Raw genomic sequence first — 22278 nt, 5'->3', positions numbered from 1 at the left:
ATCAGAGAAGCTTTGAAAACCAGTTGCATGACTGGCCAGGCCACGGTGTGAAAGTTCTGTTCGTTCCTCCTTGATGAAAAACCCGCCCCCTTGGTTCACTCTACTTCCCTGTAAGCCAATTGAGACCTCCCCTCTTCGATCACTGCTTGCAGAGACAATAAAGTCATTGTTGTTTCAAATTCATGCATTCTTTATTAATTCATCGCACAAATAGGGGGATAACTTCCAAGGTAGCCCAGGCGAAGTGGGGGAGGAGTGGAGGAGGGAATGACAAGGCCACACTGCACTTCAAAACTTATTGAATGCCCGCCTTCTGTTGCTTGGGCAGTCCTGTGGGGTGGAGTGGTTGGGTGCCCAAAGGCCACCACACACACATTCTTGGGCATCTGGGTGAAGAGGATATGGAACTTGGACAGGAGGGCAGTCGGTTACACGGGATGCAGTGGCAGTCTGTGCTCCTGCTGCCTTTCCTGCAGCTCAACCATACTCATAGACTCAAGGTCAGAAGGGATCATTACAGTCATCTAGTCTGACCTCCTGCACAATGCAGGCCACAGAATCTCACCCACCCACTCCTGTAACAAACCCCTAACCTATGTCTGAGTTATTGAAGTCCTCAAATTGTGGCTTAAAGACCTCAAGGGGCAGAAAATCCTCCAGCAAGTGACCGATGCCCCATGCTGCAGAGGAAGGCAAAAAACCTCCAGGGCCTCTGCCAGTCTGCCCTGGAGGAAAATTCTTTCCCGACCTCAACTATGGCGATCAGTTAAACGCTGAGCATGTGGGCAAGACTCACCAGCCAGCACCCAGGAAAGAATTCTCTGTAATAACTCAGATCCCACCCCATCTAACATCCCATCACAGACCATTGGGCCTATTTACCAGCTAATAATCAAAGATCAATTAATTGCCAAAATTAGGCTATCCCCTCCATACACTTATCAAGCTTACTCTTGAAGCCAGATATGTCTTTTGCCCCCACTACTCTCCTTGGAAGGCTGTTCCAGAACTTCACTCCTCTAATGGTTAGAAACCTTCATCTAATTTCAAGTCTAAATTTCCTGGGGTCCAGTTTATATCCATTTGTTCTTGTGTCTACATTGGTACTAAGCTTAAATAATTCCTCTCCCTCCCTGATATTTATCCCTCTGATATATTTATAAGGAGCAATCATATCCCCCCTCAGCCTTCTTTTGGTTAGGCTAAACAAGCCAAGCTCTTTCAGTCTCCTTTCATAAGACAGGAGCATATCAGTTTGATCCTCCAGTAACCTCAGCATTGCATCCTGCCTCCGCTCATCATGCTACCGCCACCTATCATCTTGCTCCCACCACCTCGCCTCTCGCGCATCCCTCCTGTCCTCCCGTTTATTTTGTGCTTTCCTGACTCTGACATTGTCTGCCTCCACGCATTTTGCTGAGCTCTTTCTGTGCAGGAGGACTGAATGACATTTCATTGCGAGTGCGGTTTTTTTTGCCTTCTTATCTGTGTTAGCCTCTGGGATAGAGACGATAAGGGGAGCACTGAAATATTTGCAACTGCAGGAGGAAAAAAAAAGGGGGAGTAGTATTTAAAAAGACACATTTTAGAGAACAATGGGTAGACTCTTTCACGGTGAACCAAGCTGTTAACATTACACAGCACATGTGTTTTCAGTACAAGGTTGCATTTTGCCTCTGAATGTCCCCTTAATAAAATTCCCCTATTTCAACCAGGTGCCCATGAATGATATCACTTTCCTAAGGATAACACAGAGAGATAAAGAATGGATGTTGCTTGAATGCATTCCAGTAGCTGTACTGGCCGCGAATGCATCCCAAGTGTTCAGGGCAAATTAATTATTAAACACGCTTCCTTTTAAACCATGCATTATATTTACACAGATACACTTACCAGAGGGGCCTTCTCCACCCTCAAGGTCCAGGACCCCACCTTAGGAGGCTTGGGAGGGTATTAGCTCCAGGGTGATAAACAGTTCCTGGCTGTCAGAGAGAACGCTTTCTCCGCTTGCCTGCTGTGCACTACCCTCCTCCTCCTCTTCCTTATCCCCAAAATCTTCATCGTTGTTGCATAAGACTCCCCCCTTGCAGGAGTTCATGAACAGGGGTGGGGTAGTGGTGGGGGCACCCCCTAGAATTGCATGCAGCTCATCATAGAAGCAGCATGTCTGGGGGTCTGACCCAGAGCAGCCATTTGCCTCTTTGTTTTTTTGGTAGGCTTGCTTAAGCTCCTTAAGTTTCACACGCACTGCTGTGGGTCCCTGTTATAGCCTCTGTCCTTCATGCCTTTGGAGATTTTTTTCAAATATTCTGGCATTTCACTTTTGGAACGGAGTTCGGATAGCATGGATTCGTCTCCCCATACAGCGATCAGATCCAGTACCTCCTGTTGGGTCCGTGCTGGAGCTCTTTTGAATTCTGGCACTCCATGGTCACCTGTGCTGATCAGCTCTCCACGCTGGGCAAACAGGAAATGAAATTCAAAAATTCACGGGGCTTTTCCTGTCTACCTGGCCAGTGCATCTGAGTTGAGAGTGCTGTCCAGAGTGGTCACAATGGAGCACGCTGGGATAGCTCCCAGAGGCCAATACCGTCAAATTGCATCCACACTACCCCAAATTTGACCCAGCAGGGTCGATTTCAGCACTAATCCCCTCATCGGGAAGGAGTACAGAAATTGATTTTAAGAGCCCTTTAAGTCGACAAAAATGGTTCATCATGTGGACAGGTGCAGGGTTAAATTGATCTAACGGTGCTAAATTCAACCTAAACTCATAGTGTAGACCAGGGCTGAGACTATATATAAGTAATTTAGGGTAAATTATGTTAAATGGATGAGGTAATTATCCCAGAATCAGGCATTACAAACCAGGAAATTCAAAGGTCGGGTTAAACTTGTTAAGAATCATCACTAAATACACAGAACCTCCGCAGGCCTGCCTTATGATACCAAATATGATTAGTACAAAGTAGGGCTTATGGTCCCAGAGTAAAGCGATTTAGCCACAATTTCGTAATAAAAGAAATCACAAGCACTAATCACAAGAAGGGGAGAAAAGACTAAAATTCAGTGTGGCAAAACCCACCTTCCCTGGGAACACGGTGTGTGTGTGCAGGGAGTGGGGCATTTCAAGGGAAAAATAATCTGCAAGATTCACAGATTCTGCATGAGAAAAAAGCAGAATAATGCCCACCTCTGACAGGAGGACTGTGGCAGGCAGTGGGTGCTATGTAAATAGACGGCTGAAAACAGAGACCCTGGAATACTCAGGAGGAATAGTGTACTGGGATGACCTTTTGATTTCTTTGCCGCTCCTAGAACAAGGTGCATCTCATGCAGGGATTAGAGCAAGTCTTTTGGTTTCCTGCTCCTTCTATCTTCATTGCCAGATGAGGAGTTGAGCAAAAGCCCATGCAGATGAACTAAAAAGGGAAAAAATGGAATTTGTGCCATTATTTTGCTTCTTTATGGAGAATAGAGAGTTCTGAAAGAACTTCTTTAAGAAGGAAGCAGTAGATTGGGCTCTGCTTAATTTTTAATCTTAGAACTATCAGGAATGCCAAATCTCATCTTCCCTACTTTTTGCTGCCTGCTCCTCAGAGCACACAGATACATGGAGTGAGAGTTCTCTGAGTGGGTCATTGAAGAGTCAGTGTTGGATCTTTAACAAAAAGAGGTTTTCTCCAAACTATTTGTTAGGCATTTTATATTGTTGGGTGTTAAAAAATAGATTGTTTGTTCTAGCTGTGTAAATCTTTCTCCTCTTAATTCATCTGATTTCATAAGAATACACATTCTCCAATCCTCCATAGAGCCTTCCAGGGAAAAGAAAGTAGAAAAGACCTGAATTGTTATTGTAAAAGTCAGGCTGAAAAAATTAAACACAAACAAAAGCCTTTTTAATCCATCAGAATAAAAGGGAAGAGGAGGAGAAGAAAAAGCACACAAGATCTCCCCCGCCCTCAAACCAATTTTACAGATTACCTTACAAGGTCCTTAAACCATTAGCAATTGAATGTAAGAGCATATCTAGTGAGGTCTCTCCAGGGTTTTCTGCAGGATTTAGAGCTGGAGGGGATGGGCCAAAGAGTGTGATAGATTACAAAGGGTCTGAAATGTCCTATGAAGAAACCCTCTCATGATATAAGCATAATGACTGTGAGTAAATGCATGATCAGTGGGATGAACCCCTTCACCACATTGTGTGGAATCAGTCTGGCAAAGTCCTGTGAGGAGAAGGGACTCAAAGCAGGATTGTTCCCTATGGATGCTCCAGGAGTTTGCCCAAGAGATGGAGAAGCTCCATCAGATAGTGTCTAATCCATTTCCCCATAGGACATAGTCAGGGAGACAGCGTGGGAGCAAAGAGATTGATCTGTGAGCCAACAAGGTAAATGGTGGTTAAAACAGTGTGAACAGAGGAAAGACAGATTTCACGGGGGAGACAGTGTTTCTCAGATTGAGGGTCCTAACCCAAAAAGGATTTGCAGGGGGGTTGCAAGATTATTTTAGGAAGGGGTGCAGTGTTGCCACCCTTACTTCTGCACTGACTTCAGAGCTGGGTGGCCTGAGAGTGGCAGCTGCTGGCTGGGCTCCCAGCTCTGAAGGCAGCGCCCCACCAGCAGCAGCGCAGAAGTCAGGGTGGCAATACCATACCATGGCACCCTGACTTCTGCACTGCCGCCTTCAGAGTTGGGCAGCTGGAGAGTGAGGCTGCTGACAGAGGGCCCAGCTCTGCAGGTAGCAGCACAGAAGTAAGGGTGGCAATACCATACCATGCCATCCTTCCTTCTGTGCTGCTGCTGACAGCATTTCTGCCTTCAGAGCTGGGATCCCAGCCAACAGCCGAAGTAAGAGTAGCAGTACCACACCCCCCCATAATAACCTTGCAACCCCCACACGACTCCTTTTTGGGTCAGAATCCCTACAATTACAACACCGTAAAATTTCAGATTTAAATAGCTGAAATCATGAAATTTACAATTTTTAAAATCCAATGACCGTGAAATTGACCAAAATGGACCATGAATTTGGTAGGGCCCTATGTATGAGGCAGCAACTGGAGTGGCAGTGGAGGTGGAGGGATGTCTGAGATTGAGGAAGAGGAGCAGGCTTGCATTAAGAGAGGAAGTACCAGAACACAAAGAGAAGTTAAGAAGGGAGGGGATCATGAGAATGGAGGCAAAGGAAGTGAACAGCCAGGAGGGGGTGGGGCCAATTAAGTAGGAGGAGAACTTAGAAGTGGAGAGCCTTCAAGGAAGCACAGAGTCTGGATCAAAGGAACAGAGAGAACTGTAGGGGAAGAGGAAGTAGAATTTGTCAGAGCTTGTTGATCAGCACAGGCAAGTGATCCTGTGCAGAGAGGTTGCAGGAGCAAACTGGGTTTGTGGTACAATTCCTAGGTGACAGATGGAGTATAGGGGTTGGGGCTTAAGATGCACATTCAACAGTGACCAGAACAGACTGAATCAGTCCAGGCCCCTGAACAGCAGAACGCAAGAGTCACAGCTTGTGTAACAGGAACATTAGGGCTGTGAAATAGTGTACATTAGAGATCATGGAAATAGCACCTTGGACGTTGGTACTAACTGCACTCTGGTAGGGTCTGGACAGTCACTGACTGGAATGGATTCAACCTGAATGTTTCCTAGCTGATGCTTGTAAACATTGTGGATTCAAAACAGAGGTGCTGGAACAATTTGTGTCCTAGGGGTACTGAAAGCCATTGAATCAAATTGTAAAAACTGTATATAATGGAAACCACTTCAAGTCAGGGGTGTAGCAACACTCCCCACGCCCCTAGTTCCAGCACCTATGGTTCAAAATGATTCCCAGCAGCTGGTTCCATGGAAAAGCTTAACTGACAAGAGATCAAAAATGTCAGATGCTGTTCAGGCAGCACAGTGCAGCCACAGCATAGCCTGCCTGGTTCAACATTAGCACAGCACCGCCACAACCCCAGCACAGGTCAGCACCAGCACAGCCTGGCCAGGCTAGCGCCTCTCATCCAGAGCAGCTGGGCTCTGCAGAGAAGGCCATTTCTGGCAGGCATCCTGGAACAGTTTTTATAGTGGGAGCGCTGAGAGCCATTGAACCAAACTGTAAACCCTGTATATGATGGAAATCGCTTCAAGCCAGTGGTGCAGCAGTGCCCCTAGTTCCAGAGCCTCTGATTGCTGGTGCTCCTTCAGCCGTGTTAGGCTGCGGCCCCCTGCGCAGAACAGCGAGTCGTTCCCGCCACAGCTCTACACCCCCATGCCCAGCGCTATGATCGCACCACAGCCGCATACTGGCCCTGCCCTAGCCTAGCTCCTGCCTTCTCCCACCTCCCTGCTCTCAAACTACCCCACCCCTTCATGCAAAATCATGCACCACCTCCTCCCAGCGAGCAGCAGCCAAACCCCTCCCCACTCCTCCCAATTTCCCGGGAACTTTCGCCCACCGGGACTTGTCAATCACCCACTGTTGCCATGGCAGCAGATCCTGGCAAGAGTTCCCACCTACCGCCTGGGTTTCCATAGCAGCAGTAAACAAACCCTCCCTCTCCCTGCAGGTCCCAGGCTCCTGGAGCTGCTCACAGAGGGGGGTCAGTTCCCCCCCACCCCGAAGTAGGGGGCAGGTTTGGGTGCCCCAGTGCCAGTCTGGATGCAGGTCCAGGGCACCCATTGGTGCCAGCGTTGGTGGATGGGATATGAGGCTTCTCCCGTCTAGTCACCAGGCCCCCTCTGGCCCCAGCTGATGCCCCACCTGGTGGAGATTTCTCAGGACCCTTTGCGTGCAGCGAGGTCATGGGTTCTCAGCAGGACTGGGGTCTGCACCAGTGTGACTGGGAGCCTCTGCACAGACTGAACTCCTTTCTCCCCTCAAAGGGGGCCCCTAGCGCAGGCCAAGGCACAGCAGCTGAGGGCATGGGTGTAGGTAGGGCAAAGCTCTCTTCACTGCTGGCAGGCCAGGGTTACACACAAACCCCCAAGGGCTGCTGGTCAGGGCTCTCTGGCTAGAATTAAATTCTCTTCTAATGTGGCTTTTTCTAGTCTCTGAAGATGTCGGATGAGGAGTTTGAAGAGGAGTACAGTGCCGACGAACAAGAAAAGGAGGGAGAGGAGGGGGAGGAAGAGAAGGATCCAACAGAGGAGGAGGAGGAGGAGGTAAGGAAGCCTGACATGGAGAGAAGGACCCTGAGCGTGAGGGGAGGGAATCTGTAGGGGGACATGGCTGGGGTTAGGGGTGGGCTGAGAGACTGACCTTGCCTTATTTTTGTGTGATGTTATCTCTAAGTCTCTCTTTCTCTGACTGTTCATTTCTGTCTCTCTCCATTCCTTCTCTCCCTACTCCAGAGCTTGTCTCCCCACCTTCTTACAGAGGAGATCATGAAGGGAGGCCTCTCCCTCTTGTGTAAAACAGGCAATGGCTTGGCTCATGCCTATGTGAAACTAGAGGCAAAGGAAAAGTGAGTGTGGCAACATGCACAATCAAATCCTCCTCCTCCTCCTCCTCCTCCTCCCCCCACCCCCCAGTAGCAGGGCAGAAGCCAGCACCCTTTTCTGCAGCACCCTTTCTAGGTGGATGGGAGAAGGTTGGGGAAAAAATTCTGGAATGATAATTAATGGGGAAATGGATTGCAGTGCCCAGTAGTGTGGCTTCTTTCTATCTGGGTTGCCATGGTTGGTGGGATATCCCACTCAATATTCTGGACAGATCATATTATGAGTTACCTCTGACTGTACCCTGGGATGATGGGAAGGGATATGGGCTTTGGGGCTGTCACTTTGTTAGTGTCCCTCCTCCCTTCCTGTGTCTGCTTCTCCCCCAATATCTACATAGGCCTCTTCCTGCTCTCCCAAGTCAAAGCTGGCACCAGGAGATGACTGGCCAACTGGAGTTCAGCTTGTTCAGCCAGCAAAGCATTTCTACAGCCCTTTCTCTCTGGTTAGACTCACAGGTTGCAGGTGGCAGGACATCATGCCCTGGTGGAGACTTCACCACGGTTAGCCAGCCCTAAGTTACCTCTGAGATACCCCATTCCAGATCACTCTGATCGGTAGGGTCAGGTAGATGCCCAGATACACTGATGAGAACACCAATATCAACGTCCAGCTAGATACAATGACTGGGTAGATATGACAGATGGATAGTTAGATGGACACTCTAGGAAATGCTCTCAGCAGCTCTCCTCTTGTGAGCAGTAGGGAGGCTTAGATGACATCCCCCAGAGCTATGCTGTCATGGTATAACTCCCCACTCTGAACCTTAGCATCCAAAAGGTGGGGTACCAGCATGAATTCCTCTAAGCTCAATTACCAGCTTAGTACTTGTAGCGCTGCCACCAACCAGGAATTCCAGTGCCTGGTACACTCTGGTCCCCACAAAACCTTGCCCGGGGACCCCCAAGACCCAGACCCTCTGGATCTTAACACAAGGAAAGTAAACCCTTTCCCTCACCGTTGCCTTTCCCAGGCTTCCCCTCCCTGGGTTACCCTGGAAGATCACTGTGATTCAAACTCCTTGAATCTTAAAACAGAGAGGAAAATTCACCTTCCCTCCTCCTTCTCTGTCCCCTCCCAGACTCTCCCTGAGAGAGACAGTAATCCTAACACAGAGAGAAATTAGCCTCTCTCTCCCCCGTCCCTCCTTTCTCCCCACCAATTCCCTGGTGAATCCAGACCCTGTCCCCTGGGGTCTCACCAGAATAAAAAAACAAACAATCAGGTTCTTAAACAAGAAAAGCTTTTAATTAAAGAAAGAAAAAACAGTAAAAATTATCTTTGTAAATTTAAAATGGAATAGGTATAGGGTCTTTCAGCTATAGACACTGGGAACACCCTCCCAGCCTAAGTATACAAGTACAAATTAAAATCCTTTCAGCAAAATATAAATTTGAACTTCTCCCAGCCAAATACACATTTGCAAATAAAGAAAACAAACATAAGCCTAACTCGCCTTATCTACCTAGTACTCACTGTTCTGGGCATATAAGAGCCTGTATTGGAGAGATTGGAGAGAAACCTGGTTGCACGTCTGGTCCCTCTGAGCCCCCAGAGTGAACAACAACCAAAACTAACAGCACACACACAAACTTCCCTCCCTCAAGATTTGAAAGTATCCTGTCCTCTGATTGGTCCTCTGGTCAGGTGACAGCCAGGCTCACTGGACTTGTTAACCCTTTACAGGCAAAAGAGATATGAAGTACTTCTGTGCTATTAACTCTTACTTATCTGTTTATGACATATGCCCTTTGCACTGATTCCTGCTGCTGTTCAAGTGACTTCACCACCCCAAACCCAGCAGCCAACTGAATTATCTTCTTCCTCACCCCCCAGTTGCCAGTAATCCGTGGACCCATAAGTGTCATGGGGAGAACATTATTGGGAGACTTTGGAACTCACATCCCTGTGAACTAAGCCCCATGCTGGCCATATCCACCAGGTACTAGAGAGACCTTCCTGTCTTTAATTAATCAGGAGCAGCCCTTGCTGTTTTGCTGGCCAGGGTGGAAAATGTTTTTTGCCCCCTATGCCCGATCAGCTCAGGAGAGGTTGGGGACCCTGGAAGTTGGTAGCCAGGTCAACTTCCCTGCTCGTCTGCCCCTAGAACGGCGCTGTCACTAATTATGCATTCCAGCCTCCTAGTCCTGCAGCCTTGTCCTTCCCCGTCTCCCTCTTTTCCCCACCCAGCCCTCAATGCTAAGACCACTATCTGATGGACTTATCTCTTCACAGCCTCTCTGGGTTTCTTCCCCTCAGTTTCTGCCTGCTCCTGACAGCTCCTTCTCCATTCATGGGAGGGGTCTCCACCTAGGGGTCCCTCAAGACTCTGTTTCCAACCCCTCTGCTCACTCCACCATCTGCCTTCTCCCTCCTTCTTATGTCCAGAGAAGTTTCTCCAGACCAGATGTAGGTAGGCTGCAGAGGAGGGGACTGGCTCCCCAACAGGGAGGAAGGGCAGAGTGGAGACCAGCTCTGGGAGGGGAGGGATGGGAAGAAGAAAGCTGGATGTTTGTTTCACATCCTCATCCTGTGGCAGGGACCTGACAGATATCAGCCTTCTCCAGAACTACATTCACTTGCGTTATGTGGACTTGTCAGAAAACCAGCTGCGAGATCTGTCTCCTCTGGGCAGCCTCACTCACCTTCTGTGGCTGAAGGTGGATGGGAATCGGCTGATCAGCACCCGTCTCCCAGAGCTGCCTTACCTGCAGATTGCCAGCTTCGCCCACAACCGCATCAGGGACACGGAGGGTATTACCCATCCACGCCTGGGCAGCCTCAACCTTAAAGGTGAGGTGAGTGTGTACCAGGCCTCACCACAAAGAAGTGCTTCTTGCTGTGTGCTGGGAAGGGAACGCTGGAGGGATTAACCCTTTTGCTGCTTCCTTCTCTGTCACTCAGGGAATGAAATCCAGGTAATATCGGGTCTGGATCCAGGGAAGCTGACAAACCTGCACACGGTGGAGCTGCGAGGAAACAAGCTAGAAACCACTACAGGGCTGCACCTGCCCAAGCTCAAGAACCTTTACCTGGTAAGAGCACCTCACCTCAGGGGCATTATGCCACAGAGAGTGGTGTAGAGACTCCACTGGGGCATCCATGCGCCAGTGTGGTGGTAGGCCAGCGCTGTGCAGCCTTATCAGCCTGTGAGACTAACATGTTTCAAAAAGGTCAGGGGATCACAATCAATTATTTGGGGAAGATTCTGTAAACTAGTGTGTTCCCAGCATGCTCAGTCAGTGGCTCTCAGCTTCTCCTTTTTAACCAATCCCCTTTGCTGCCCTGGGGAGCGGTGTAAGGGAGAATAGCATCTTGTGCCAGGTGCTCTCCGAGGCTCAGGTGGGGCAAGTCAAACTCCTATCCTGCACTCTCTGGAGCTCCCACAGCAGGCAATGGAACAACCACTCTCTTCTCTCTGCGATGCAGCAGGCAGCCTGCAGGGAAGCTGCTGAGCAACTGCAGCAGAGAAAGAACTGCAGGCACTCAGAGACCTCGCAGCTAGACCTGCTTCTGCAGCTGCAGGGGATGTGACTTCCTTTAGCTCCTCTGTGACTCTCACTCCTGTCCCTGTTTTTCATTAGTTGTACCCCCAGAACCACTTGAGATCTGGGTCTGGCAGCTCCTTCCTTTAGGTTGGGGGAAGGGAGGGACCTTTAGATGTGGGGGCCTTGTGCCCATCCACTCCTAGATTTTCATAGACTTTAAGGTCAGAAGGGACCACTATGATCATTCTGTGGCACAATGCAGGCCACGGAATCTCACCCACCCACTCCTGTAACAAACCCCTAACCTATGTCTGAGTTACTGAAGTCCCCAAATTGTGGTTCGAAGACCTCAAGCTGCAGAGAATCCTCCAGCAAGTGACCTGTGCCCTATGCTGCAGAGGAAGGTGAAAAACCACCAGGGCCTCTGCCAATCTGCCCTGGAGGAAAATTCCTTCCCGACTCCAACTATGGCGAACAGTTAAACCCTGAGCATGTGGGCAAGACTCACCAGCCAGCACCCGGGAAAGAATTCTCTGTAGTAACTCAGATCCCACCCCACCTAACATCCCATCACAGACCACTGGGCATACTTACCTGCTGATAATCAAAGATCAATTGCCACATTAATTGCCAAAATTAGGCTATCCCATCATACCATCCCCTCCATACACTTATCAAGCTTAGTCTTGAAGCCAGATATGTCTTTTACCCCCACTACTCCCATTGGAAGGCTGTAAGGTATGTTATCCACTCTGGATACCTGCACTCCCATCCTTTTTTCCCCCCCTTTGTTGTCTCTGGAATCATTTGAGCTTTGGGTCCAGTAGTTCCTCCCCTTAAGCTGAGGGAGGGCCTTTATATGTGGGCAGGTTTGCACCCGCCCATCCCCCTGATCTTCAATAGGTGCAGGATATGAAGTGTGAGGCATTTAGGGAGACGATGCTGTCTTCCTTCTCCCTGACAGTGACAGGGCTGATTCCAACCCCCAGTTTTGAAAGTGTTGTGCAGGTTTTCTTTGAGAATGAGGACTGATAGGTCAGAGAAGGAACTTGTCAGCACTTGAAAGGATTGCATCTTGGAACAGCTAGAGCTAGAGCAGCCAGGAGGAGAAACTATTCTTAACTTAGTTCTAAGTAATATTCAGTGACAGGAGCTAGCCACTAAGTAATAGTGACTACAGTATAATTAGGTTCAACATCCAAGGGGCAGGTAGGGCAACAAAAAGTGATACAGTGAGTGACTCTAAGCTTTGAAAAGGGAGATTGCAGTAAAATAAGATTAGTTAAAGACCCGCAGTTGAAAGTAAACAAAGTAAGTCCTTAGATTTGACAAGGATAGTACCTGAAAAAACAATGGATGGAGGAGGCGATGGCGTAGGAAGGAGGGTTTTAAGTTTATTAGGAACTGGGAAACTTTTAGGAAAGGAGGACCCCATACAGGAAGAATGGGCTCTACCTAAACCAAAAGGGAACCAGATTGCTGGCATGTAAAATTAAAAAGCTTGAGAGGATTTTGTAAACTAATGACTGGAGAAAGCTGATGGAGGCAGAGGAGCAAACAGTTTGGGCAGAGACCTCTCTTAGAGAGGAGTTTATTAAAGGTGACTCAATATCCTAGTAAAGAGGATAGGAAGAAGTTGGTGAAGTGCAGGTAGGAGCTAGTGAGGAACAAACACACACAAAAGAGTTCCATTTAAATAGAACACAAGAGGCAAGCAGCTGAATATTGACAAAATGTACAAGAGCTTATTAACCTTTGAGGGGGCTAGAGTTTACTTCATTACCCTTCTCCAGTGCCTAAAAAAACCCCAACTCCCACAGAAGAGTAGCTAGAGACCCAGAGTTCAGTCTTTCAGGGTTTTCAGCAAGGATTGCACAGGGTCAACCTCCCCACATTCAAGTCCCAAAAGGAACTAAAGAAATGAATTTAATTAAATAACCTTTTTATCATAAGTTTTATAATCTAATTTTTACATGACACAGCTATTTTATAATCCACAGACATTACTTTCACAGTTATACATTAGCATAAATAAAGAAAACAAATTAAAATCTGAACAGGTCAGTCCCTGCAGAAATACAGTGAGAAGAAACTGAAAGTTTCCAAAAGCTTAGGTTTTGTTCACCTAAGTCTCAGTTAGAGGCTTTGGTCACCAAATCTAGACAGTCTGCTGAGTCTATAACAGGGGTGGGCAAGCTACATTTTAAGCAGGCCCTCGAGCCTCACCACATGGCTTGGTCCCGCTCTGGCCAGGGCACTGGGTCGGGAGCCACAGCAGGTGGCTCCCAGAAGCCATAGCATTGCCCTTATGGAGTCTGACTCCAGCAACAGGGAACCTATTGAAGCAGACTCAAAACTACCACACCCAATTCCAGAAGCTTCTGGAGTGCTTAATCTGCCTAGCAACAATGATCCAGACACAGCTCACTCCTACCTCCCCTCATTGGGTCTCCTAAAGAGGCATCTCCCTATTAGACACATGGGTTACACTTATACACAGATGCTGGAAGTTTAATACTAAAATAGGTGAACTAGAGTACCTGGCATTAAATGAGGACATTGATATAATAGGCATTACAGAAACATGGTGTGTCATAAACAGATAAGTAAGAGTTAATAGAACAAAACTGCTTCATATCTCTTTTGCGTGGAAAGAGTTAACAAGAACAGTGAGCCTGGCTGTCACCTGACCCGAGGACCAATCAGGGGACAGGATACTTTCAAATCTTGAGGGAGGGAAGTTTCTGTGTGTGCTGTTAGTTTTGGTTGTTGTTCACTCTGGGGGCTCAGAGGGAGCAGACGTGTAACCAGGTTTCTCTCCAGTCTCTCCAATACAGGCTCTTATAAGTTCAGACTAGTGAGTACTAGGTAGATAAAGCGAGTTAGGCTTATGGTTGTTTTCCTTATTTGCAAATGTGTATTTGGCTGAAAGGAGTTCAAATTGGTATTTTTGCTGAAAGGATTTTAATTTGTACTTGTATACTTGGGCTGGGAGAGTGTTCCCAGTGTCTATAGCTGAAAGACCCTGTTCCTATTCCATCTTAAATTTACAAAGATAATTTTTACTGTTTTTCTTTCTTTAATTAAAAGCTTTTCTTGTTTAAGAACCTGATTGTTTTTTTATTCTGGTGAGACCCCAGGGGACTGGGTCTGGATTCACCAGGGAATTGGTGGGGAGAAAGGAGGGAAGAGGGAGAGAGAGGCTGATTTCTCTCTGTGCCAGGATTACTTTCTCTCAGGAAGAGTCTGGGAGGGGGAAAGAGAAGGAGGGAGGAAGGTGAATTTTCCTCTCTGTTTTGTGATTCAAAGAGTTTGAATCACACAGTGATCTTCCAGGGTAACCCAGGGAGGGGAAGCCTGGGAGAGGCAACGGTGAGGGAAAGGGTTTACTTTCCTTGTGTTAAGATCCAGAGGGTCTGGGTCTTGGGGGTCCCCGGGCAAGGTTTTGTGGGGACCAGAGTGTACCAGGCACTGGAATTCCTGGTTGGTGGCAGCGCTACAGGTTCTAAGCTGGTAATTGAGCTTAGAGGAATTCATGCTGGTACCCCATCTTTTGGACGCTAAGGTTCAGAGTGGGGAATTATATCATGACGTGGTGGAATGAAGATAATCAATGGGACACAGTAATATCAGGGTACAAAATACACAAGAACAACAGAATAGGTTATGCTGGTCGGGGAGTGGCGCTATATGTACAGTAAAAATCTTATATGAATCCAACTGTACTATAAAATCTCTGTGGATAGAAATTCCATGCTTGAACAAGAGTATAACAGTACAAATATACTACCGCCCACCTGACCAGGATGATGAAGGTGATTATGAAATGCTCAGAGACATTAGAGAAGCTACAAAGGCAGAAAACAATAATCATGGGGGTTTTCAACTATCTCCATATTGAGTAGGTGCATGTCACCTCAGGATGCAGAAACACCATTAATATCTGCTTCTTGGGAGCAGCTAGTCCTGGAACCTACAAAGGGAGAGGCAATTCTTGATTTAGTCCTAAGTGGAGCACAGGATCTGGTCCAAGAGGTGAATATAGCTGAATCACTTCATAATAGCGACCATAATGTAATTAAACTTCACATCGTTGTAGGGGGGAAATGCCAAAGAAAGCTAACACAGCAGCATTTAATTTCAGAAAGAGGGACTACATAAAAATGCAGAAGCTAGTTAAACAGATATTAAAAGGTACAGTCACAAGGATGAAATGGCTGCAAACTGCATGGAAATGATTTTAAAACACTATAATAGAGGCTCAAACTAAATGTATACCCCAAATAAAAACAAACAGTAAGAGAACAAAAAAAATTCCACCATGACCCAACAGCAGAGTCAAAGAGGTGGTTGGAGGCAAAAAGGCATTCTTTAAAAACTGGAAATAAAATCCTACTGAGGAAAATAGAAAAGAGCACAGCCCCTAGCAAATCAAGCATAAAAGTATAATAAAGCAGCCCAAGAAATAATCTGAAGAGCAACTAGTTAAAGAGACAAAAACTAACAGCAATTTTTTTTTAAGTACATCAGAAGCAGGAAGTTTGCCAAACAGTCAGCGGGGCCACTGGGTGATCAAGGTGCTAAAGGAGCACTCAAGGAAGACAAGGCTGTTACAAAGAATCTAAATTAATTCTTTGCATTGGATTTCACTGTTGAGGATGTGGGGGAGAGCCCCACACCCCAGCCATTCTTTTTAGGAGATAAATCTGAGGAATAGTCCCAGATTGAGGTGTCAGTAGAGGAAGTTTTGGAATAAATTGATAAATTAAACAGTAATATGTCCCCAGGCCCAGATGATTACACGCAAGAGTGCTGAAGGAGCTCAAGAATGAAGTGGCTGAGTTACTACCAATAATGTACAATTTCTAATTAAAATCAGACACTGCTCCAGAAGACTGGAAGGTAGCAAATGTTGTATCTAAAATATTCAAGGGGTGACCCAGGGAATTACATCCCAGTGAGCCTTATTTCTGTGCAGGGCCGCCCAGAGGATTCCGGGGGCCTGGGGCCGTCAGCGGCAGGCGGCTCCTGTGGACCTCCCGCAGGCGTGCCTGTGGAGGGTCCGCTGGTCCTGCGGCTCCGGTGGAGCATCCGCAGGCATGCCTGCGGGAGGTCTACCGGAGCCGCGGGACTGGCAAGCGGCAGGGCGCCCCCTGAGCTGCGAAATGTCTAGAGCTGGCCCTGTTTGGCGGCGGGGGGCCCCCGCCGCGGGTCTTCGGGGCACTTCGGCAGTGGGTCCCGGAACGGAAGGGCCCCCCGCCGCCGAATTACCGCCAAAGACTGGGTTGCACTTCAGCGGCAGGTCCCGCTTCGGTGGTAATTCACTGGTGGGGGGTCCTTCCGCCCTGGAGCGGAAGGACCCCCCGCCGGCAAAGACCGGGAGCGGAAGAAGCTCCAGGGCCCGGCCCCACAAGAGTTTTCCGGGCCCCCTGGAGCGAGTGAAGGATCCCGCTCCAGGGGCCCCGAAAAACTTGTGGGGGCCCCTGCAGAGCCCGGGGCCTGGGGCATATTGCGCCTATTGCGCTGATCCTGCAGATTCGGTGGTGACTATGCCGAATCCACGAGACCGGGGACCTCCCGCAGGCACGCTGCCGAAGGCAGTCTGCCTGCCGTGCTTGGGGCAGCAAAAAAGCTAGAGCCGCCCCTGTATAAGGGGAGCCGAATTCAGTTTGCACAGTTTTAATTATGGCATTTCTTAACTTTTGAGTTCAACCTTAATAATGTTCTTTTAATGTGGGGTGTCATCAGCAAAGTTGGAACCTTTGGATTCATTGCATAGACCTCTGCCACTTCAATTAACAGAGTAACCAATAGCAGTATAAGTTGCCATCCTCTATGTCAGGGGTGGGCAACCTTTTTGGTTCGAGGGCCACATCTGGGTATGGAAATTGTATGGTGGGCCATGAATGCTCATGATATTAGGGGTACAGGTGAGGGCTCTGACTGGGGGTACAGGCTCTGGCGTGGGGCTGGGGATGAGGGGTTGGGAGTGCAGTAGTGTGCTCTCGGCTGGGACTGAGGGATTCAGAGGGCAGGAGGGAGAATCAGGGCTGGGGAAGGGGGTCAGGGATGCAGGCTCTGGGCGTGCTTACCTCAAGCAGCTCCCAGAAGCAGCGGCATGTTCCCCCTCTGGCTCCTACGCAGAGGCGTGGCCAGGCAGCTCCGTGTGCTGCCCCGTCCATTGGCACTGCCCCTGCAGTTTCCATTGGTCACGGTTCCCATTATAGTCTTATTATTAGGGCATGGAATTACTTACTATCCGTAGAGATTCTATGGTACAATTTGTTTCATTTAAGATTTTTACTTCATTTGATTCTATGCTTTCTTTCACATACAGTGCCATTCCCCCACCAGCACGACCTGTTCTGTTCTTCCAATATATTTTGTACCCTGGTATTACTGTGTCCCATTGATTATCCTCACTCCCCCAAGTTTCTGTGATACCTGTTATATCAATATCCTCATTTAAAATGAGGCACTCTAGTTCACCCATCTTATTACTTAGACTCCTAGCACTGGTATATAAGCACTTGAAAAACTTGTCACTTTTTAGCTGTCTGCCATTATATGGTGTAATTGAATGGGACTCTTTTTCATTTGACTGTTTCTCATCAGATCCTACCTGTTTTTTATCATTTCCCATCCTCTCCTCCTTATGAGGACATAAAGAATATCCATTAATAGATCCTTCTCTAAGGGATGTCTCTGTCCAAATCACATGCTCCACCAAACCTGTTGGCTTTCCACCAACCCTTAATCCTCCAGTTCAAACACTCTGGTCTCCAAAGCCCATACCCAGTCTCTGAGGACGAGGAGCTCCTTGCACCGAATGCACACATACACCACCTGCCCATAGGGCAGGTAATCATACATGCTGCACTGGGTGCAATAAACTGGGTAACTCCCACTCTGTTGCTGGACTTCTGCCTGCATTGTCTTTTTACTCCTGCAGCTCATTCCTTTGTTGTTTTGTTTTTATCGGGGGGGGGGGGGGGTTTGGCTTTAAGTTTAAAGAATGTTAAGTGTATCTAGCCCCCTGGCTCACACTCCCTTGCAAAACTCCCGTTAGCCGCTTCTGTTCACTAGCTCCTCTGGTCGCTTAGGAGCAGGCTTTTTAAAGCCCTAGTCTTCCTGAGCAGTCCCATTCCCCGGTTAAGGGTTGATGGGTGCTATAGGGTTTAGGGATCAAAGCCTCATTAAGAAGCTCTCAGCCTTGCCTAGCAGGCCGCTAGGCTCAGCAGACACATGGTCAACACACGGTCCCCCAAACAAACAGACCACACGGTATATTTTAGGCAAGCAGCAAACACACCACAAACACACACACTACAGACAACAAACTTACCCCAAAGGTCATGTAATCGCTCCTCCTTCACCTGGAGAACTCTTGCAAAACTCCTCTGTTAGCTGCTCCTGCTCACTAGCTGAATAAGGAAGTATCATTTACTCATTAACGTAACATAAGAACCCGGGTCACACAATGAAATTAATAGGCAGTAGGTTTAAAACAAACAAAAGGAAGTACTTCTTCACACAATGGAGAGCTAACCTGTGGAACTCATTGCCAAGGGATGTTGTGAAGGCCAAAACTATAATGGGGTTAAAAAAATAATTAGATAAGTTCATGGAGGATAGGTCCATCAATGGCTATTAGCCAAGATACTCAGGGATGCAGCCCCATGCTCTGGGTGTCCTTGGCCTCTGACTGCCAGAAGCTGGGCAAGATGGATCACTCAATGATTGCCTGTTCTGTTCATTTCCTCTGGGGCACCTGGCATTGGCCACTGTTGAAAGACAGGATACTGGGCTAGATGGACCATTGGTCTCACCTACTGTGGCCGTTCTTATGTTTTCACATTTCTCAGTGGGTTTCACAGATGTTTGTTGACAGCAGACAAATGGTGAGGAATCTTGGGTTCCATCCAGGCTCTGGAAGGAGTGTGCTCTAGTGGGTACAGATTCTTCTGTCCGTTTCCCCACAAGCTTCACCCTATTTTTCCCCCTCTTCTCCAAACTGTCCCTATAACTGTAATAATGACTGGCCTAGACAAAATAAATCAGAAACTTCTGTTCTCCCTGTCACCTAACGCAAGAACAATGAGACATTCAATGGCATTGAAAGGTGGCAAATTAAAAACCAATACAAGGAAATATTTTTTCACACAACATGTGATTAGACCATGGAATTTATTGACAGAGGTAGTTGTTGAAGCCAAGCACTTAGCAAGATTCAAAGAGGGACTGGACATTTATATGGATAACAAAAATATCCAGTTATAACAGTGAAGCCTACAAAAAATTGGAAGGAACATAACACTTCCCTGTTTCAGGGTTTAAACCATCCCTGGGGGCAGATTATCTCACATTTGGCTCTTGTCTGTTTCTGGCCACTGTCAAAGGCAAAGATGGCAGACTAGATGGCCCACTGGGCTGATCCAGCCTGGCAAGCTCCGTGACCCTGCAAACACATTTTCAATTCATAATCAAACACATAGAGTGATAATTCAGAACCCAAGGCCACAGATTGGGTACTGCTGTGGTAGGGGGCACTGTGCTGGTAGTGCTGTGAGTGAACCGTAGGGCTCACTCTGTTCTCTAATCAGTAATGATCTCAATGCCCCAGTGTAATTCTAGGGGCCACTGTGCTGCAGGGAGGGAGTGGTGTGGGTTACTCAGTACGGGACATTCTTCCCTTGGAGTCAGTCCTGGCCCCATTGCCTCAGCGTAATGCTGCTGGAGGTTAAGTCTTTCACAAAACATTTTGCTTGGGTCCTTGTAGGCATCAAAGATCCCCTATCCCTTTGCCCAAGTCAAGGTGTTAAGCCTCATACTCAAATCCCAACTCAGATTATTTTAGTCTCAATCATAGAATCATAGAATATCAGGGTTGGAAGGGACCTCAGGAGGTCATCTAGTCCAAACCCCTGCTCAAAGCAGGACCAACCCCAACTAAATCATCCCAGCCAGGGCTTTGTCAAGCTGGGCCTTAAAAACCTCCTAAGGAAGGAGATTCCACCACTTCCCTAGGTAACCCATTCCAGTGCTTCACCGCCCTCCTAGTGAAATAGTGTTTCCTAATATCCAGCCTAGACCTCCCCCACTGCAACTTGAGACCATTGCTCCTTGTTCTGTCATCTGCCAACACTGAGAACAGCCGAGCTCCATCCTTTTTGGAACCCCCCTTCAGGTAGTTGAAGGCTGTTATCAAATCCCCCCTCACTTTTCTCTTCTGCAGACTAAACAAGCCCAGTTCCCTCAGCCTGTGCTCTCAAGTCATGTGCCCCAGCCCCCTGCGGGACTCATTATTCCTAAAAATTCTCCTGCAGCTTCTATTGGAAACAGTATTCCACTGGATCTCCTATCCTAAGTCATTGCACAGCACTGTTGGATTGTTAAACAGTTGTTGTGCCCCACCCCAGAGAAGGGTGCACTTTAGAAGAGTACACTTAGGGTGATGAGTATGTGGAAAGTGAAAGGGATTTTAGCACTATAACATTATTCTGATTCTCTCCTCCCTTTCTCCAACTTTCTTCCTTCTCTCACCCCAATCTCTCCTCTCTCTTCCGGTGCTCAGGCCCAAAACTTCATTACCCACCTTGAGGGCCTGGAGGAACTGGTGCAGCTTACGACCCTGCATCTGCGTGACAACAGGCTTGTGACTCTGGATGGCTTCTCTAAGAGCATGAAGTGTCTGCAGTACCTCAATCTGCGGTGGGTCCTCCCCTGATCAGCTTTGGCTCTGGAGACCCCTCTGGAGAGTGCTGGGAATCCCCAGTGGGCAATGGGACTGCTCTCCTCAAAGCATGTCAACTTTGCTGCTTTGGAGACACCAGTCTTCACCAGCACATGAGGCTGGGTTGGTCTTCCCTGCCCACTGATTTCTAAGGCCCAGGCTAAGCCACCTTGATGGGCCTCAGTGCTCTGATTCCTCAATCACTTTAGGATGCCTCTTTGCCACTGTGTTCCTTCAGAGAGATTGGCCCCTACACGTCCATCTCGGATCTGCCCTGTTGCACCTTGTACCCTTTGCTAAAACCCTCTTTGGTCCCTCTGCCCTCTCCCCTTCAGTACCCTGTTGATTGCAAATACCCTTTTCTCCTAGGTATTTGCTATACAGGGGAGGTGATGACACTGGCTGATCCAAAGGGCTGTCTGTACACAGAGGAGACACCTAAGGAAATCCAGAGAGGGGAAGGTCTTTCTTTCTTGTCTCTCTCAGTTTGGGGAGCCCCAGGTGCTCAGGGCTGTTTGCTGATGAGGCTCTTTAGTGGGTCATGTCTGTTCAGTCTCTTTATTGTTATTTTTACTAGATATTTTTAATAAATAGTTATTCTCTCTCCCTATTTTCCCACACCACCCCCCTCTGCAGGGGGAACGGGATTCTGAACCTTCAGGAGATGGCAAAGCTGCAGGTTCTGCCCATGCTGCGGGCACTGGTGCTGATGGACAATCCCTGTTCTGATGAAAGTGAATACCGGATGGAGGCTCTGGTGCTGCTTCCCCGTCTCGAGCGTCTCGACAAGGATTTCTTTGAGGAAGATGAGCGGGCAGAGGCCGAGGAGATGCGGCAGCGACGCCGAGATGAGGAGCAGGTTAGAGCAGGGAAAGCAAGGTGGGGGGCTGTGGTGGGAAGAGACTCGGAAAGGAGAAAGACTAGAGATTTTCAGTCTGAGTGTCTTTTCTTTAGATTAAGGGGAAAAAAGAAAGCCTAAAGTAGAGCCCCAGGAGAGAGTACAGTGTGTGAAACATCCTCTGAAGCATGCTGCATCACATCTGCCATACACAATGGCCCAAGCCATTAGCCTTAGCTAATGAAAGGGTCAGCATTGAGAAAACAGTCAGAAGAATTATAGGACCACCTACCCCACATCTGGAACCATCCTTGTTAACCTCTCCCTTTTCTCTTTTTCCCTCAGGAAATGGAGGAATCTGCCCAAGGGGAAGTGACTGAGTGACCCTCCAGTTGCCCCTAGAGTCCCTTAGAACTCTGTGGGGCAGGAGTAGGTTGGCCAGGGAGCAGGGACCAGTGTCTACGGCTCCATGTATTTGACCCTTAGAGACCTTTTCTTGGCCCACACTCCCTGTCTCTCCTGGGAGAAGTTGGTGTCAGACACCCCTCTGTGCTGCCTAAGGGAATGCAGCTCTATTGCAGTCAGTACAGCACAGGCTCTGCTCCTCGCAGGCCCAAAGAGAAGGAGGGACAGTTAAGGTTTGTGCAGTTTGAATTATGGAGCCTGAAGCTCCTGCAATATTTTCTGCTTTGAATAAAAAGAATTAATGAATCTGGAGTGAGTGAAGTTGATTAT

At 48.0% G+C, this 22278-nt stretch overlaps 1 protein-coding gene across 3 annotated transcripts; it reads left to right on the top strand.

Annotated features, from left to right (window-relative positions):
* Nucleotides 1-6682: 6682 nt before the first annotated feature.
* LRRC23 (leucine rich repeat containing 23) lies at nt 6683-22254 on the top strand. Of its 3 annotated transcripts, XM_050967563.1 has the most exons (8): nt 6861-6918; nt 7035-7148; nt 7338-7450; nt 10024-10277; nt 10389-10519; nt 20547-20683; nt 21342-21564; nt 21889-22254. In XM_050967563.1, the coding sequence occupies exons 2-8, from the start codon at nt 7044-7046 to the stop codon at nt 21925-21927; spliced, it is 1002 nt and encodes a 333-aa protein (XP_050823520.1). In that variant the 5' UTR covers nt 6861-6918; nt 7035-7043; the 3' UTR covers nt 21928-22254. The 3 variants fall into 3 exon arrangements, with proteins under 3 accessions (XP_050823528.1, XP_050823537.1, XP_050823520.1); XM_050967571.1 differs by lacking the exons at nt 6861-6918; nt 7338-7450 and adding an exon at nt 6683-6810; XM_050967580.1 differs by lacking the exon at nt 7338-7450 and having other exon boundaries at nt 6859-6918.
* Nucleotides 22255-22278: the final 24 nt, after the last annotated feature.

The sequence above is a fragment of the Gopherus flavomarginatus genome, chromosome 1, assembly GCF_025201925.1.
Source record: "Gopherus flavomarginatus isolate rGopFla2 chromosome 1, rGopFla2.mat.asm, whole genome shotgun sequence".
Taxonomy (NCBI): domain Eukaryota; kingdom Metazoa; phylum Chordata; order Testudines; family Testudinidae; genus Gopherus; species Gopherus flavomarginatus.
Note: the sequence above shows the minus strand (reverse complement) of the source record. Positions and strands in the feature narration are given on the sequence as shown.

What these genes read in the sequence shown, in the direction of transcription:
- LRRC23 (XM_050967563.1), top strand. Translation starts at nt 7,044, where the DNA reads ATGTCGGATGAGGAGTTTGAAGAGGAGTACAGTGCCGACGAACAAGAA. An exon ending in CAGAGGAGGAGGAGGAGGAG is followed by an intron (nt 7,149 to 7,337) that starts GTAAGGAAGCCT and finishes TCCCTACTCCAG; the next exon opens with AGCTTGTCTCCCCACCTTCT. An exon ending in GACGCCGAGATGAGGAGCAG is followed by an intron (nt 21,565 to 21,888) that starts GTTAGAGCAGGG and finishes TTTTTCCCTCAG; the next exon opens with GAAATGGAGGAATCTGCCCA.